At 34.0% G+C, this 16160-nt stretch overlaps 1 protein-coding gene across 1 annotated transcript in view; it reads left to right on the top strand.

Annotated features, from left to right (window-relative positions):
* The window catches only part of Ccdc150 (coiled-coil domain containing 150), a 135748-nt gene that overhangs the window by 28179 nt on the left and 91409 nt on the right, over positions 1-16160 (top strand). Inside the window, exons 8-13 of the mRNA XM_027925000.2 lie at positions 3163-3206; positions 5219-5311; positions 7140-7247; positions 7748-7872; positions 8127-8304; positions 8858-8926. Coding sequence (XP_027780801.2) covers positions 3163-3206; positions 5219-5311; positions 7140-7247; positions 7748-7872; positions 8127-8304; positions 8858-8926 — 617 coding nt within the window. The remainder of the gene's footprint in view (positions 1-3162; positions 3207-5218; positions 5312-7139; positions 7248-7747; positions 7873-8126; positions 8305-8857; positions 8927-16160) is intronic.

The raw sequence follows: 16160 nt of genomic DNA, 5'->3' as shown, positions 1-16160 counted from the left end.
AGTGTTACTGGCATTTCCCACAGTTCTGTATGTAAGTAACTGCTGATTTCTTTTCTACCTATAACACTGAAACAAAAATCAATGTTGGTAATAAAATTAGCACCCTATTTGTTGTAAACTATTCTTTTACATTATTTTCCCTTCTTATTTAAGTGTTTGGGTACTTGGGAACATTTGGTTTCCAGATATTTAGATTGAATACTGGATAATAAAATATTAATAAGGAAATAAGTCTGTTCTTGCTAACTACAGATTCTGTCAATTCCTCATGTCAAACTCTCCATTCTTCAGGTTATCAATATGTTTTGGTTAACCTATATTTGTAGAGATGGGTAGTTGTCAGATACTTAAATAGTATTTAGACTGTTTCCCTCATTTTATAGAGATGAGTGACACAGCTGGTAAATGGAAGAGCCTAGATTTGATCCTGAGTATAGGTACTCAATCATGCTGCTTCTAACTCATCAGCTCTTTGTCTTACCATTTTGTTAATATGTCATTGTAAAGCAATTTTTAAGTAGTTTCAACTATAGAAATCATGAAGAGTCATGTGTATCATGGTTTTTACAAAAATTATTTAATACTCAAAGCTAGCCACGGCTATTCAAAATTATTTGAACAAAGAAATGGCAAAGCGAAGCCTAAACCTGGATCTTTTAACCCTTTAAGTCCCGTATTCCTTCTGTTGCACCTTCTCTGCTCTCTTGCTGTATTGGGGCAAGGGAATAGCATAAAGGAAAAGAAAATTATAAAAAATAAAGCAAAGAGTAATCTGATCAATGTTTTGATTTTTCTAGTTCCACTTTGTGTGTGTGTGTGTGTGTGTTACTGGGAATTGAACCCATGGGCATTGTACATGCTAGGCAAGTGCTCTACCACTGAGCTACATCCCTATCTCTCTTTTTTTTTTTTTTTTAAGATGGGGTCTCATTAAGTTGCCAAGGCTGGCCTTGAACTTGCAAGCCTCTTGTTTTCACCCTTTGGAGTAGCTGGGATTATGGGCATGTGCCACTATGCCCACCATTTGATTTACTCTTTTTAGTGGAAAATAACTTTCCTTAAAGTTGTTAGGTAATGAATTACTATATGAAGTTCTCTGGCAATGGCCCAAGAAAACCTTCTGTCTTCTTATAATCATGTGCCTACAAAAATGTATGTTGCATTTTATGATGCTTCCATATTATCTCAGTTGAGCCTTACAGCAGTCTTTTCAGAAAGATAAGAAAATATACCTATTACACAGAAGAATAAAAAGATCAGAGAGACTGAACCCAATAACACAGCAAATAGAATAGCTGGGACTAAACTGCAGATCTTTCTTTTAGTTGGCTATCTTATTGAGGTTTTTTAAAAATGTTGCTTTCACATTGGTTAATGCTTTATTGTTTAATTTTGTAAAGAATATGTGAAGACCATTAAAAAAAGGAAGGTTAAAACAATGGTAATTCATACTAACATGAGGAAAATATGAATATAGTATGAATATCAATTATGTGCTGAATTTTTAATTCTAGACTTTTTACTATAAGTAATTTTATTACTTTAAGGTACAAATAGTTATTCTAACTGGATTAATAAAAATGCCTTTAAATATTTTCAATGAATTTTAAAATGTAATTTTTTAACTTCATGTAGTAACAAAAATTTATATACCTATTACTTAAAGTGATTAAATTGTTCTCCCAAGATAAACACTCCTCTGTCATTCTTTGATTAGTAGAACTTTCAAAATAGGTCATATAGTCTATCTTTTTGATTCTTCACACATTTTAATTAGAGTTTAATGAGTTATGGATTTATGTATTCAAAAAGTATGGTTTTTATAAGGTATATCCTATATAAAATGTCAGTTTTCATAATTTTCTGACTTTAGCATTGAAGTAAAAAAAAAACTAAAATATTTTTTGGCAGTATCTACAAAGTCTAATTACTCTCAGAAAAGTTTGTTTTTGGTAACTGGTGATTGAACCCAGGGACGCTATACCACTGAGCCACATCCCAACCCCTTTTTATTTTTTATTTTGAGACAGGGTTTTGCTAGATTGCTTAGGGCCTCACTAAGTTGCTGAGGTGGCCCTTAAACTTGTAATCCTCCTGCCTCAGCCTCTCAAGACCCTGGGTTTACAGGGATGCGCCACCACACAGGTGAAAGTTTATATTTTTTGACTAAAGTGTATAATGCCAAACTGTTCCCCAATTTTCTGCTTTTTATTTTCTTTTTATTGCCTATGCTCCTGAGTGGTTTCAAATGTCTTTCCCCCCACATAAAATCCCTTCTGAGCTCCAGACTCGTATCTTTTTATTTTATTTTTTGAGGTGGTAGACATTGAACCCAGGTCCTTGTTCATACCAGAGAAGCACTCTACTGCTAAGCTACATTCCCAGCCCTTTAAAAAATTTTTATTTTGAGATAAAGTCTTTCTAAGTTGCCCAGGCTTGCCTTGAACTTTCTGCCTTAACTTCCTGAGTATCTGGTGTTATAGTTGTGTACCATCATACCTTGTTAGACCAGTATCTTACTGCCAACTAAACATGTATATTTGAATGCTCTTCAGATGCATCAGAGCATATGGAAAACTTAAGAGTTTATTCATTTTTACCCATTCTAGCCTCTAAACATTCTCTTTGCCCTGTATTTCACAGTTGACGGGTCCTGCATCCCAAGTTCGAATGCGATAGATTCTCTTTGACTCCTCTATTGCATTTACCCTACTGATAACCACCAAGTCCTGACAGTCCTCTCTGTTTACTATTTCATAAGTCCATTTTTCCTCTGCAGCCCTGTTGTTATCCTAAGAGAGCCAGCTCTCACTGTTTTACACTGATCTTCCTGCCTTTATTGAATCTCTCCAACAAAAAACTTCTGTGATCTCTCCAACAAAAAACTTCTGTTCAGCCCTCTTCCTGGTTTAACATCCCTCAGACTCATCATCAATGCATTGAGTAGATAAAATGTTGTCTCATTTACCACTGTAAATGACTATAGACTAGTTTATTGATGATTTTATAATAGTTTTTGGCCTATGAAAATCAGAATAGAATCTTTGAATTCTTCTTTCACAAAATATTGATTAAAAAACTTAGTTTCTGAGGAGGAAAATATCTTGTGTTTTCAGTGTAGTAAGTTATTATTGTCATAATTATATGGATTTTTGTTTTTAGTTTCTAGAGATGACCTCATTTCCAAGTTGGTCGAAGACAATAAGGTAAGTTTTCCTCTGTTTACTAAGTCATATTTTCTCATTCATGTTGTTTTTTACAGTCCTTATTGTTTATCTTAAAAACTTTAGGAAAAAAATTTAGATAAATAAGTTGCATATTCTGGATAACACTAGGTATTAGGAACTAAGTAATCATTTCTTGCAAGTTATTATAGTTTGAAAAGGTGAATTGGGGCTAGGGCTGGGGCTGTAGCTCAGTGGCAGAGCACTTGCTTAGCATGCATGAGGCACTGGGTTTGATCCTCAGCACCACATAAAAATAAAAAACAAATTAAACATAGTCATTCTGTCCATCTACAACTACAAAAATTTTTTTTAAAAAGGTGAATTGGCAAATATGATGAGATATTTGTGGATTTTGCCAATTTATAAACTATTAAAAAATTTCAATGAAATTTAAGAAATATAAATACATAGCAGTGTCAATGTATTCATTTCTACTGAACTGTACTACTAAAAATAGTTATAATGGTAATTTTCATATTTACTTTACCATAACTTTAAAAATATAAACTTTTTTATAGCTTTATTACACTTTGAAATTAATCTCTTGATGATGAGGATCCCATTTGGAATTTTTTTTCGGGTGCTATCTCATCCTGTGTTGTGTGATGTTTACCTTTCCTGAAATGCTTCTCCTGGAAAAGTAGAAAAGTGTTTTTCTCTGTAGTGAGAAAATTTATACTATGTTCTTTCCCGTTCTACAAGTAGCTGGTAGAGAAAGCCCAACCTACAACTCACATCACTGTCACTCTACTATCTCAAGAAAACTAGTTTGTGATTACCCCCTTCCAGCCTCCACTTCCAGGTAGTTCTTGATGAAATGTCTCTTAAATAATCCTTGAATGTACACCTTTTAAATTGCAAGAGCTTATTGCTAATAGGAAAAAAATGCATATGCAATATAAGAAGTCTGCAATCATAGAGTAGAACTTTCTTGATATAAGGATATTAGTAATATTTAGGTTATAGTTTAAGGAGTTCTTTCTGATTGGAATCCCATTGTGAGAATAAACTTAACAAATAGTTTTTTTAAAAAAAAAAATAGACCATATTTTTAGAGCTGTTTTCGGTTTCTAGCAAAATTGATCAGAAGCTATAGAGATTTCCCAGGTACCCTCCTGCCTCTATACATGCCTCCCTTATTATCTACATGCTCTTTGGACTGGTAAATTATTACAAATTGATGACTATATTGACATAGCAAAGTCTGTAATTTACATTAGATTTCACTCTTGTACATTTTATGGATTTAGACAAATGTATGATGACATATATTCACTATTATAGAATCATACAGAGTACTTTCACCGTCCTAAAAATCTTCTGTACTTTATCTATTCATTACCCCTCCCCTTGGAACAGCTGATCTTTTTACTGTCTTCATAGATTTGCCTTTTCAAGAATATCATATAGTTGGAATCATATAGTACATGTAGCCTTTTTAGACTGGCTTCTTTCACTTAGTATTTTAAGTTTTTTAATTATGAATAAAGATGCTATAAATATAGCAATATAAACATAACTATGGGCAGGTTTTTTGTGGACATAAGTTTTCAGCTCTTTTGGGTAAACACCAAGGAGCGTGATTGCTGTATCATATATGGTAATAATAATTTGAGTTTGTAAGAAATTACCAAACTATCTTCCAAAGTGGCTTTGTCATTTTTCTTTCCAACCAACAATGAATGAGAGTGCCTGTTGCTTTATATCCTTACCAACATTTGGTGCTGTCATTGTTCTGGATTTTTACTATTCTAATAGGTGTATAATAGTATCTTATTTTGTATAAACAGTTTTGATAAATAATTTAAAAATAAAGAGAAGTTTGGGAGTTGAAAATACTAAGATTTTTAATAATTTGTGTAAGACAAATACACATGTATCTCATTGGAAAACTTGAACAAGTACTGGCCAGAATACAGATAGGTATTTTTATAGAGATATATATGATATCTTGTACATGTGAAAAAGGGAATTTTTTTAAATTCCAATAGAACATGCAAATGTCTTTCAACAAGGAACATGAAGAAAACACATATTTGAAGTCTGAAATATTATCCCTTCATGAAGCATCAGCAAAAACACAGGTAGATATTCACTGTTTTAAATGTTATTTAATTTTGTTCAATTAAAGAACCAAGGTTAATCTTGATTATATAAATGTATACTATATATATCATCAAACTATTTACTTTCATAAGATCTGTTTCATCTATGATGCATTATCAAAATAACTGTAGTTTTCATTTTGATCTCCAAATTTCTGTGACATAATAATATATAAGATCTATCACTAAATCATGCACTAGTTTACAGTTTGCTTTCTAATTTAGTTGTTAAATATGAATACCTCTCTACAATGAACTTAAAAAAGCATTTCAATGACAAGGGCTAAATATTATACTTTGTATCTTCTATAGCAAATAACACAGTCGGAACTGAACTAATGTTTATTGGATTTTGGAGTTAGGTGTAATCATTCTCAGTGAGGTGGTTGTTCCCAAATTTAGCTGATACTTTATCTATATTAATAAACACATGTACATTTTAGATAATCATCACATATACAGGAAAACTAGAGTTATCACAGAGCCCAAGAAATAGAGTTTATCACTCAGAATAACTTTTATGTTGGTACAATTTGATTACTACAATGTAAGGATCATAGTGTACTGTGCTTTCTTTATAATAAAGAAAATACAAATATGTCTTTATAAAATAATAATATCTACTACCACTTTTCTATACTAATAGTAGTTAACATTTTTTTCTGAACCCATCCCACGTTCTAGGCACAATTATTAGCACCAAATATTTCTAACAAATCATAATTGGTAGAATAGTACTATGAAATAGAAACTATTAGCTACATCATAAGGAAGCTGACACACAAAAAGTACTAATAGTGTAGCTATTAAGTGACAGTTGGAATTTGAGCTCAGGCAATCTGGCTTTAAAGGGGGGAAGAACTATTTTTTCAAGGAGCAAGTGTTCTCCATGTGTCTCACTCCTAGGTATTCCTTGATGAATAGTTTGTACATCTGGTTATGACTTTTAACATGCCTCCTAAAGTGTTCCTAACCACTGTATGGCATAGTACAGTATACTTGCTAGATCATCTTTCATTTATCTTAAACATTTTATTTATTTTTCCTATTTCTCCTTCAAAGTGATATGCCCTTATCCTTGAAGAACTTGTTCATTAAAACACAAGGTCCTTGCCAAATCTACCTTGCAAAAATAGCTCAAAATTCAAAGGAACGTTTTTCATAATATAAATTTCAAAATATGAAAAGATGAGAATTATTAACTAGTGCTGGAGATGTGTAGCTCAGCAATAGAACATTTCTCTAGCATGTATGAGGCCCTGGGTTTGATCCCCAGTAGCAATAAGAATTCTCAACAAATTACATGTCTGATCTGTATCACAAGGTTTTTGTTTCATTCTAAAAGATTAACCTCATCATAGTAAATTCAGTACTATCTTTGGTGGCAAAGGAACTTAGATATTTCATGTTACTAGCTAAATATTTCTGAATGCTCATCATGTAGTGATAGAAATCAATTTAAAAAAGATTATCTGGGTATACATACATTGTAAATTCCATTCTGCAGATGTCTTGCACTAATTGATCAGTGATCAAAATTATGAAAAACAGATAAGTAAATTGCCAGATGCCTTAGTTGCTCCACCTAATCAACAAATCTCTCCTTTTAATTTAGAATTTTTTAGGATTTTGACTCCAGATATTTTAAAATACTCTATAAAGCAGTGAAATATTAATTGGAAATAGGTTAAATAAATTAGAATCACCCATATAGTGAGATACTATGCAATCATTAAAAGTAATGATATATAAGTGAAATAATTTTTTTATCGAGGAGATCTGTGACTTGCTGTGTATGTTGTCTTAGGTTTCAAATGACCAACTGAGTAGAAAGTGCTCAGAGCTAAGCAGTATGCTTCAGAATGCTACTGTGGAAAATGCCAAGATTATTGCTGACCACCAAGCCATTCTGCAGGTACTCATTTAACACTAGTGAACTTCTGCTAGAAGCAGCAGAAAGCCAACCTAAGAGGTCAGAAAATGTACATTGCCAACTAAATAAATAAAATATTTAAATGATTTCAAAAGTTTATTGAAGTATTATTATTTTTTATTAGTTTCCAGTTTTCATCAGAGGAATGATTTGGCCTTACACTTAGTACTTTTTCATGGTTTCTTTTCAAATATCATAACTTTTAAATAGGTATTGGTGTTAGGAGTTTTACAGAATTTGCAGCAGGCTGGGTAAACAGTGCCTCTTGATTATTGGCTAGTAGAGGTATAAAACTATAGAACTGTAGTCAACTCAGGGTGGAACAATGAGAAAGCTGAGACATTAAATTCTATTAAAAGAGATTTTATTTATGGAGATAAAACTTGTATATTATAAGTTAGTTTGGTATCTTTAATCAGTTATTCTGAAAATATACCCTATTAAATGGCATCTCAACTTATAAAATTACTCCTAACACTCAGGTAGAGCAAAAAATGATGACGCAGACATTTCAAGAACAGAACTTACTGCTGGATGCAGCCCATGCCAGCATCACAAATGAACTATACACAGTTCAGAATGAAAAAACCCAACTCCAAACACATCTGTAAGTAAATTACTGGCAATTTCCTATGTATCTTTCATTCTTGCACTTGAATTTCTTTAATGAAAATGTTTAATTCTGTGATTTCTGGGCCAGCCACAAAGATAAAATAAAGATGCTGCCTTCAACAATAAGTTTTGTTAGAACATTGTGGTAACTGCTCTTAGGCGAGAGTTATGTTCTATAAGAACACTTAATTATTCTATTAAAGCAGAACTCTCATTTAACTTTCATGTCTCCTTGTTCTCTTTGTGCAGGGACCATTTAATCCTTGAGCATAACCAGTGTATCCAGAAAGCACAGGATGCTGAGAAAAGAACAGCTGCACAAAAAGAGCTTCTAGAATCAACTATTACAAGATTGCGAGGTGAACTGGAAGCATCAATACAAGAGAAGAAGTGTCTGCTAGAGGAGAATGAAAGATTTCAGAAAGAGGTAGGGAAAAGCAGATTTATATTACCTCCTGCTTGCAGTGTGATTATACTGTTTTAAAATTCTACTCTAAGTGCAAAAGACATAAAAAGAAAGAAAATTCAGAGCAGGTTTTCTGAGTTGCTCATTAAAGAAATCTTTAGGTGGCTAATCTGTGCATTTTGACATGTGAAGTCATCTGGGCCTAATAGTGCAGTATACCTTATATAGCATCAGTAAATATCAACTAATAATTCACACATCCTCCTGTTAGTTAAGGGGTCAGATTTTAAAAATTTATTTTCCCTGAAGGAGTGGGACAGTGGAGGTTAAAGGAAAGAGCCCTTTTTTCCTAGTTAGGAAGGAATCAGCAGAGTCTGACATGCAGGCGTGTCTTTCTACTTGCAGGGCTCTTTGTGAAGTCTGCTCTGCCTCAGAGACTCCCTGATTGGCCCCTTTTCTGAGAGGATGTGATATCTCTGCAGTGTAGGTATTAACTAATATGCAGGATGTGTCTGATATAGTAGAGCCTGTCAACTGCTGTAAAATTGACCCATTTCTTTTCCCCCTTGGGCAGGTTAATAAAACTGAAAAAGAAATAGCACAAGAGAAAAGCAATTGGGAAAAGGAATTAGCTAAAAACAAGGTATTCCACATTTTATTTGTTGATATTTCACTGTATTTCATTTCCTTCTGATTGCTGCCTACCATATCAGCTTATCTTAATTAGGAGATGGGAGATTTTTTGATTACCAAGTTGTAGGGGGAAAGGGAGTCGCAAAACTGATGCCACTTGGAACATTCTAGTCACTATTGCAAAAGGGTGTTTCTGGGGGACCTTTGCTTATTGAACATATAGAGTTTGCTAGTGAGTCTTCACTGCCTCTGGCCTTAGTGTTCCCTGAGTATTTTAGCCAGAAAGTTCCCTGAGAGTGAGCTAAAGGGCCTGTAAGAGGCAAAGGGATGATTGCAGACACTGCTGGTTTAAAAAAAGAAAAAACTAATTTAGGGTTCTTAAGTACCTATTAGCACCTGCCACTCTATCTTGGAGGTACCCTTTTCTCTTTCTCTTTTTAAAATTTTTTCAAAAATGTAAGACATAATATTGGTACATCTTTATTGGGTACATTATGGTAATTTAGTACATGTGTACAATGTGTAATGATCAAATCAGGGGAATAAGCACTTCCATTTCTTCAAACATCAATATTTGTACATATCAAGAATGTTGTATTCTTTTTCTCAAAACATTTGGAAATGTATTTGTATTTCTGTGATATCAGTTGTAATGGCTCTTTTTTCATTTGTTTATTTTTTTATTGTTTGTTTCTCTCTTTGCTGGTTAGTGTAGTTAAAGGTGTGTAATTTTTGTCTTTTTGAAATACCAACTCTGATTCGTTAAATTTTGTATGTGTGTTTTTAGTTTTGGTTTTATTTATTTCTGTTCATTATTTCTTTACTTCTACTAATTTGGAATTTGATTTTTCTTTTCTAAGTCCTTGAGGTACACTAAAAATTATTTGAAATATTTTTTGATGCATGCATTTATTTATATTCACATATTTATTTATATATATTTATTTATATATTTCTATTTGCTTTTGCTATATCTCAGATTTTGATGTGCTTTGATTTTCATTTTTCAAGACATTGATTTCCCATTTAATCTCATCAATTATACTTAAATCATTTAGCAACATATTGTTCAATTTCTAAGTTTTTTTAACTTTCCATTATTCTTGTTGATTTATATGTTTATTCTGTTATAGTCTAAGGAGATACAGAGACAATTTAATTTTTTTTCATTTATTGAGACTTTATTTGTCACCTGCCATGATTTATCCTGGAAAATGTTCCATGTAATGATAAGAAAAATATAATATTCTGCTGCTGTTGGAAAAATATTCTGTAAATGTCTGCTAAGCACATTTGCTCTATAGTATGATTTAACTATGGTTTTTTAATTGATTTTCTGTAAGGTTGATCTGTCTATTGAGGACTGTAGGGTGTAGAAGTACCTAACTATTATTATATTGGAGCCTGTCACTCCCTTTATATATAATATTTGTTTTATATTTATATATTTGGGAAGTCTAGTGCATATATATATTTACAATTGCTATAACTTCTTGATGAATTCTTTTATGAATATATAATGAATTAATTTTTATACTTTTTAAAACTCTTTTAAATTTTAAAAAATTTGTATGACAACAGAATGCATTTCACTTCATTGTACACAAATGGAGCATAACTTTTTATTTCTCTGATTGTACACTATGCAGTCACATCATTTGTGCAGGCATACATCTACCTAGGGTAATGACATCATTCTCATTCTGTCATCTTACCTACCCCATGTTTCCCCCCTCCAAGTCTCCTCTTTGCCCAATCCAAAGTTCCTCCATTATTCCCATGCCTCCTCCCCCCATTATGGATCAGCATCTACTTATCAGAGAGAACATTTGGCCTTTGGTCTTGGGGGATTGGCTTATTTTGCTTAGCATGATATTCTCCAGCTGTATCCATTTACCTGCAATGCCATATTTTCTTCTCTTTTTAAAAAATATTTTTAGTTGTATATGGACTCATTACCTTTATTTGGTTTATTTAGTTTTTTATGTGGTGCTGGGGATTGAACCCAGTGCCTCATGCATTCTAGGCAAGCACTCTACCACTGATCCACAACCCCAGCCCTTTTATTTTCTTTTAATGCTGAGTAATATGGCATTGTGTATATATACCACAGTTTCTTTGTCCATTCATCTATTGAAGGACATCTAGATTGGTTCCACAGATTAATTATTGTGAATTGAGCTGCTATAAACATTGATGTGGGTGTGTTACTATAATATGCTGATTTTAAGTCGTTTGGGTATAGACTGAGGAGTGGAATAGCTGAGTTGAATGGTGATTGCATTCTAAGTTTTCTAAGGAATCTCCATACTGCTTTCCAGAGTGGTTGCACCAATTTGCAGTAGGCCACCAGCAATGTATGAGTGTACCTTTTGCCCTACATCCTCACCAGCACTTATTCTTGCTTGTATTCGTGATAATTGCCATTCTGACTGGAGTGAGATGAAATCTTGAGTAATTTTGATTTTATTTCTCTAATTGTTAGAGGTGTTGAACATTTTTTTTCATATATTGGTTGATCAATTGTATATCTTCTTCTGAGAAGTGTCTGTTCAGTTCCTTAGCCCATTTATTGATTGGGTTATTTGCTTTTTTTTTTTTATGTAGTGTTAGATGGACAGAATACCTTTATTTTATTTGCTTATTTTTATGTAGTGTTGAGGATCAAACCCATTGCCTCACACATGAGAGGCAAGCACTTTATCACTGAGCTACAGCCCAAGCCTTGGTTATTTGCTGTTTTGGTGTTAAGTTTTTTGAGTTCTTTATATATCCTGGAAATTAGTGTTTTGTCTGATGTTCGTGTAGTAAAGAAGTTCTCCCACCCTGAGGGCTCTCTCTTTACATTATTGATCATTTCCTTTGCTTAGAAGAAGCTTTTTAGTTTGAATCCATCCCATTTATTGATTCTTGATTTTATCTCTTGCACTTTAGGAGTCTGGTTAAGGAACTCAGGAACTAATCTGACATAATGAAGATTTGGGACTACTTTTTCTTCTGTTAGGCACAGTGTTTCTGATCTAATTTCTAGGCCCTTGATCCACTTTGAGTTCAGTTTTGTGCATGATGAGAGATAGGGCCTTAATTTAATTTTGCTGAATATGGACTTCCAGTTTTCCCAGCACCATTTGTTGAAGAGGCTATCTTTTCTCCAAGGTATATTTTCAGTGCCTTTGTCTAGTACAAGATAACTGTATTTATCTGGGTTTGTCTCTGTGTCTTTTATTCTGTACCATTGATCTACATGTCTATTTTGGTGCCAATACCATGCTGTTTTTGTTACTATAGCTCTGTAGTATAGTTTAAGGTCTGGTATAATGATGCCACCTGCTCCACTCTTCTTGCTAAGGATTATTTTGGCTATTCTGGGTCTCTTTTCCAAATGAATTTCATGATTGCTTTTTCTGTTTCTATGAGGAATGTTGTTGGGATCTTAATTGCAATTGCATTAAATCTGTATAATACTTTTGGTACTATGGCCATTTCGACAATAATGGCCTATCCAAGAACATGGGAGGTCTTTCCATCTTCTGAGGTCTTATTCAGTTTCTCTCTTTAGTGTTCTGTAGTTTACATTGTATAGGTCTTTCACCTCTTTAGTTAAATTGATTCCCAAGTTTGTTTGTTTGTTGAGATTATTTTGAATTGGGGTAGTTTTCATAATTTCTCTTTCAGAGCTTTCCTCACTGATGTATAGAAATGCATTTGATTTATGGGAATTGATTTTATATCCTGCTACTTTGCTGAATTCATTTATTAATTCTAGAAGTTTTCTGGTGGAATTTTTTTTTGGATCCTCTAAATATGGAATCATGTCATTGGCAAATAATGATAGTTTGAGTTCTTTTGTTCCTATTCATAGCCCTTTAATTTCAATTTTTTAATAGTTTTTGGTTGAAAATCAGCTTCATCTGATGAGTATAACTACCCGTCCTCAGTTTTGGTTTTTGTTTGCATAGTATATCTTTTTCATTTCATTGTGTGTATCTATACCAATGAAGTGAGTTTCTTATAGGCATCATATAGTTGGATCTTGTTTGTTTTTAATCCATTCAGCCAGTCTGTCTTTTGATTGATTAGTTCATTTATATTCAAGGTTATTTTTATGGTTTGGATATTTTTATTATTTTACTTATTTATATTTATGTGGTGCTGAGGATCAAACACAATGCCTCACATTTGCTAGGTAAATGCTCTATTAGTGACCTACAACCCCAACCCTGTGGTTTGAATCTTAAATGTCTTTTAATCCAAAGTTCATGGATTAAAAGCTGGGTACCAACATAATGGTGCTATTGGGAGGTAGTGGAAACTATAGGAAGTTGGGCCTAGTTATAGGAAGTAGGTCACTGGGTGTATGCCTTTTTTTTTTTTTAATTTTTTATTGTTGGTTGTTCAAAACATTACAAATTTCTTGATATATCATATTTCACACTTTGATTCAAGTGGGTTATGAACTCCCATTTTTACCCCGTATACAGATTGCAGAATCACATCAGTTACACATCCATTGATTTACATATTGCCATACTAGTGTCTGTTGTGTTCTGCTGCCTTTCCTATCCTCTACTATCCCCCCTCCCCTCCCCTCCCCTCCCCTCTTCTCTCTCTACCCCCTCTACTGTCATTCATTTCTCCCCCTTGTATTATTTTTCCCTTTCCCCTCACTTCCTCTTGTATGTACTTTTGTATAACCCTGAGGGTCTCCTTCCATTTCCATGCAATTTCCCTTCTCTCTCCCTTTCCCTCCCACCTCTCATCCCTGTTTAATGTTAATCTTCTTCTCTTGCTCTTCGTCCCTACTCTGTTCTTAGTTACTCTCCTTATATCAAATAAGACGTTTGGCATTTGTTTTTTAGGGATTGGCTAGCTTCACTTAGCATAATCTGCTCTAATGCCATCCATTTCCCTGCAAATTCTATGATTTTGTCATTTTTTAATGCAGAGTAATACTCTATTGTGTATAAATGCCACATTTTTTTTATCCATTCGTCTATTGAAGGGCATCTAGGTTGGTTCCACAGTCTTGCTATTGTGAATTGTGCTGCTATGAACATCGATGTAGCGGTGTCCCTGTAGCATGTTCTTTTCAGGTCTTTAGGGAATAGACCGAGAAGGGGAATAGCTGGGTCAAATGGTGGTTCCATTCCCAGCTTTCCAAGAAATCTCCATACTGCTTTCCAAATTGGCTGCACCAATTTGCAGCCCCACCAGCAATGTACAAGTGTACCCTTTTCCCCACATCCTCGCCAGCACTTGTTGTTGTTAGACTTCATAATGACTGCCAATCTTACTGGAGTGAGATGGTATCTTAGGGTGGTTTTGATTTGCATTTCTCTGACTGCTAGAGATGGTGAGCATTTTTTCATGTACTTGTTGATTGATTGTATGTCCTCCTCTGAGAAGTGTCTGTTCAGGTCCTTGGCCCATTTGTTGATTGGGTTGTTTGTTTTCTTATTGTCTAATTTTTTGAGTTCTTTGTATACTCTGGATATTAGGGCTCTATCTGAAGTGTGAGGAGTAAAGATTTGTTCCCAGGATGTAGGCTCCCTATTTACCTCTCTTATTGTTTCTTTTGCTGTGAAAAAACTTTTTAGTTTGAGTAAGTCCCATTTGTTGATTCTAGTTATTAACTTTTGTGCTATGGGTGTCCTATTGAGGAATTTGGAGCCCGACCCCACCGTATGTAGATCGTAGCCAACTTTTTCTTCTATCAGACGGCGTGTCTCTGATTTGATATCAAGCTCCTTGATCCATTTTGAATTAACCTTTGTGCATGGCGAGAGAAAGGGATTCAGTTTCATTTTGTTGCTTATGGATTTCCAGTTTTCCCAGCACCATTTGTTGAAGATGCTATCCTTCCTCCATTGCATGCTTTTAGCCCCTTTATCAAATATAAGGTAGTTGTAGTTTTGTGGATTGGTTTCTGTGTCCTCTGTTCTGTACCATTAGTCCACCCGCCTGTTTTGGTACCAGTACCATGCTGTTGTTGTTACTATTGCTCTGTAGTATAGTTTGAAGTCTGGTATCGCTATACCGCCTGATTCACACTTCCTGCTTAGCATTGTTTTTGCTATTCTGGGTCTTTTATTTTTCCATATGAATTTCATGATTGCTTTCTCTATTTCTACAAGAAATGCCGTTGGGATTTTGATTGGCATTGCATTAAACCTATAGAGAACTTTGGGTAATATCGCCATTTTGATGATGTTAGTTCTGCCTATCCATGAACAGGGTATATTTTTCCATCTTCTAAGATCTTCTTCTATTTCTCTCTTTAGGGTTCTGTAGCTTTCATTGTATAAGTCTTTCACCTCTTTTGTTAGGTTGATTCCCAAGTATTTTATTTTTTTTGAAGATATTGTGAATGGAGTGGTTGTCCTCATTTCCATTTCAGAGGATTTGTCGCTGATATACAGGAATGCCTTTGATTTATGCGTGTTGATTTTATATCCTGCCACTTTGCTGAATTCATTTATTAGCTCTAATAGTTTCTTTGTAGACCCCTTTGGGTCTGCTAGGTATAGAATCATGTCACCAGCAAATAGTGATAATTTTTAAGTTCTTCTTTTCCTATTTTTATGCCTTTAATTTCTTTCGTCTGTCTAATTGCTCTGGCCAGTGTTTCGAGAAGTATGTTGAACAGAAGTGGAGAGAGAGGGCATCCCTGTCTTGTTCCAGATTTTAGAGGGAATGCCTTCAATTTTTCTCCATTCAGAATGATGCTAGCCTGAGGCTTAGCATAAATTGCTTTTACAATATTGAGGTATGTTTCTGTTATCCATAGTTTTTCTAGAGTTTTGAACATAAAGGGATGCTGTACTTTGTCGAATGCTTTTTCCGCATCTATCGAGATGATCATATGGTTCTTATTTTTGAGTCTATTGATGTGGTGAATAACATTTATTGATTTCCGTATATTGAACCAGCCTTGCATCCCAGGGATGAATCCTACTTGATCATGGTGCACAATTTTTTTGATATGTTTTTGTATCCGATTCGCCAGAATTTTATTGAGGATTTTTGCATCTAGGTTCATTAGAGATATTGGTCTGTAGTTTTCTTTCTTTGAGGTGTCTTTGTCTGGTTTAGGTATCAGGGTGATGTTGGCCTCGTAGAATGAATTTGGAAGTTCTCCCTCTTTTTCTATTTCCTGAAGTAGCTTGAAAAGTATTGGTATTAGTTCCTCTTTAAAGGTTTTGTAAAACTCTGCTGTATACCCATCCGGTCCTGGGCTTTTCTTA

Source organism: Marmota flaviventris, chromosome 11 (genome assembly GCF_047511675.1).
Source record: "Marmota flaviventris isolate mMarFla1 chromosome 11, mMarFla1.hap1, whole genome shotgun sequence".
NCBI classification, from domain to species: Eukaryota; Metazoa; Chordata; class Mammalia; order Rodentia; family Sciuridae; genus Marmota; species Marmota flaviventris.
Note: the sequence above shows the minus strand (reverse complement) of the source record. Positions and strands in the feature narration are given on the sequence as shown.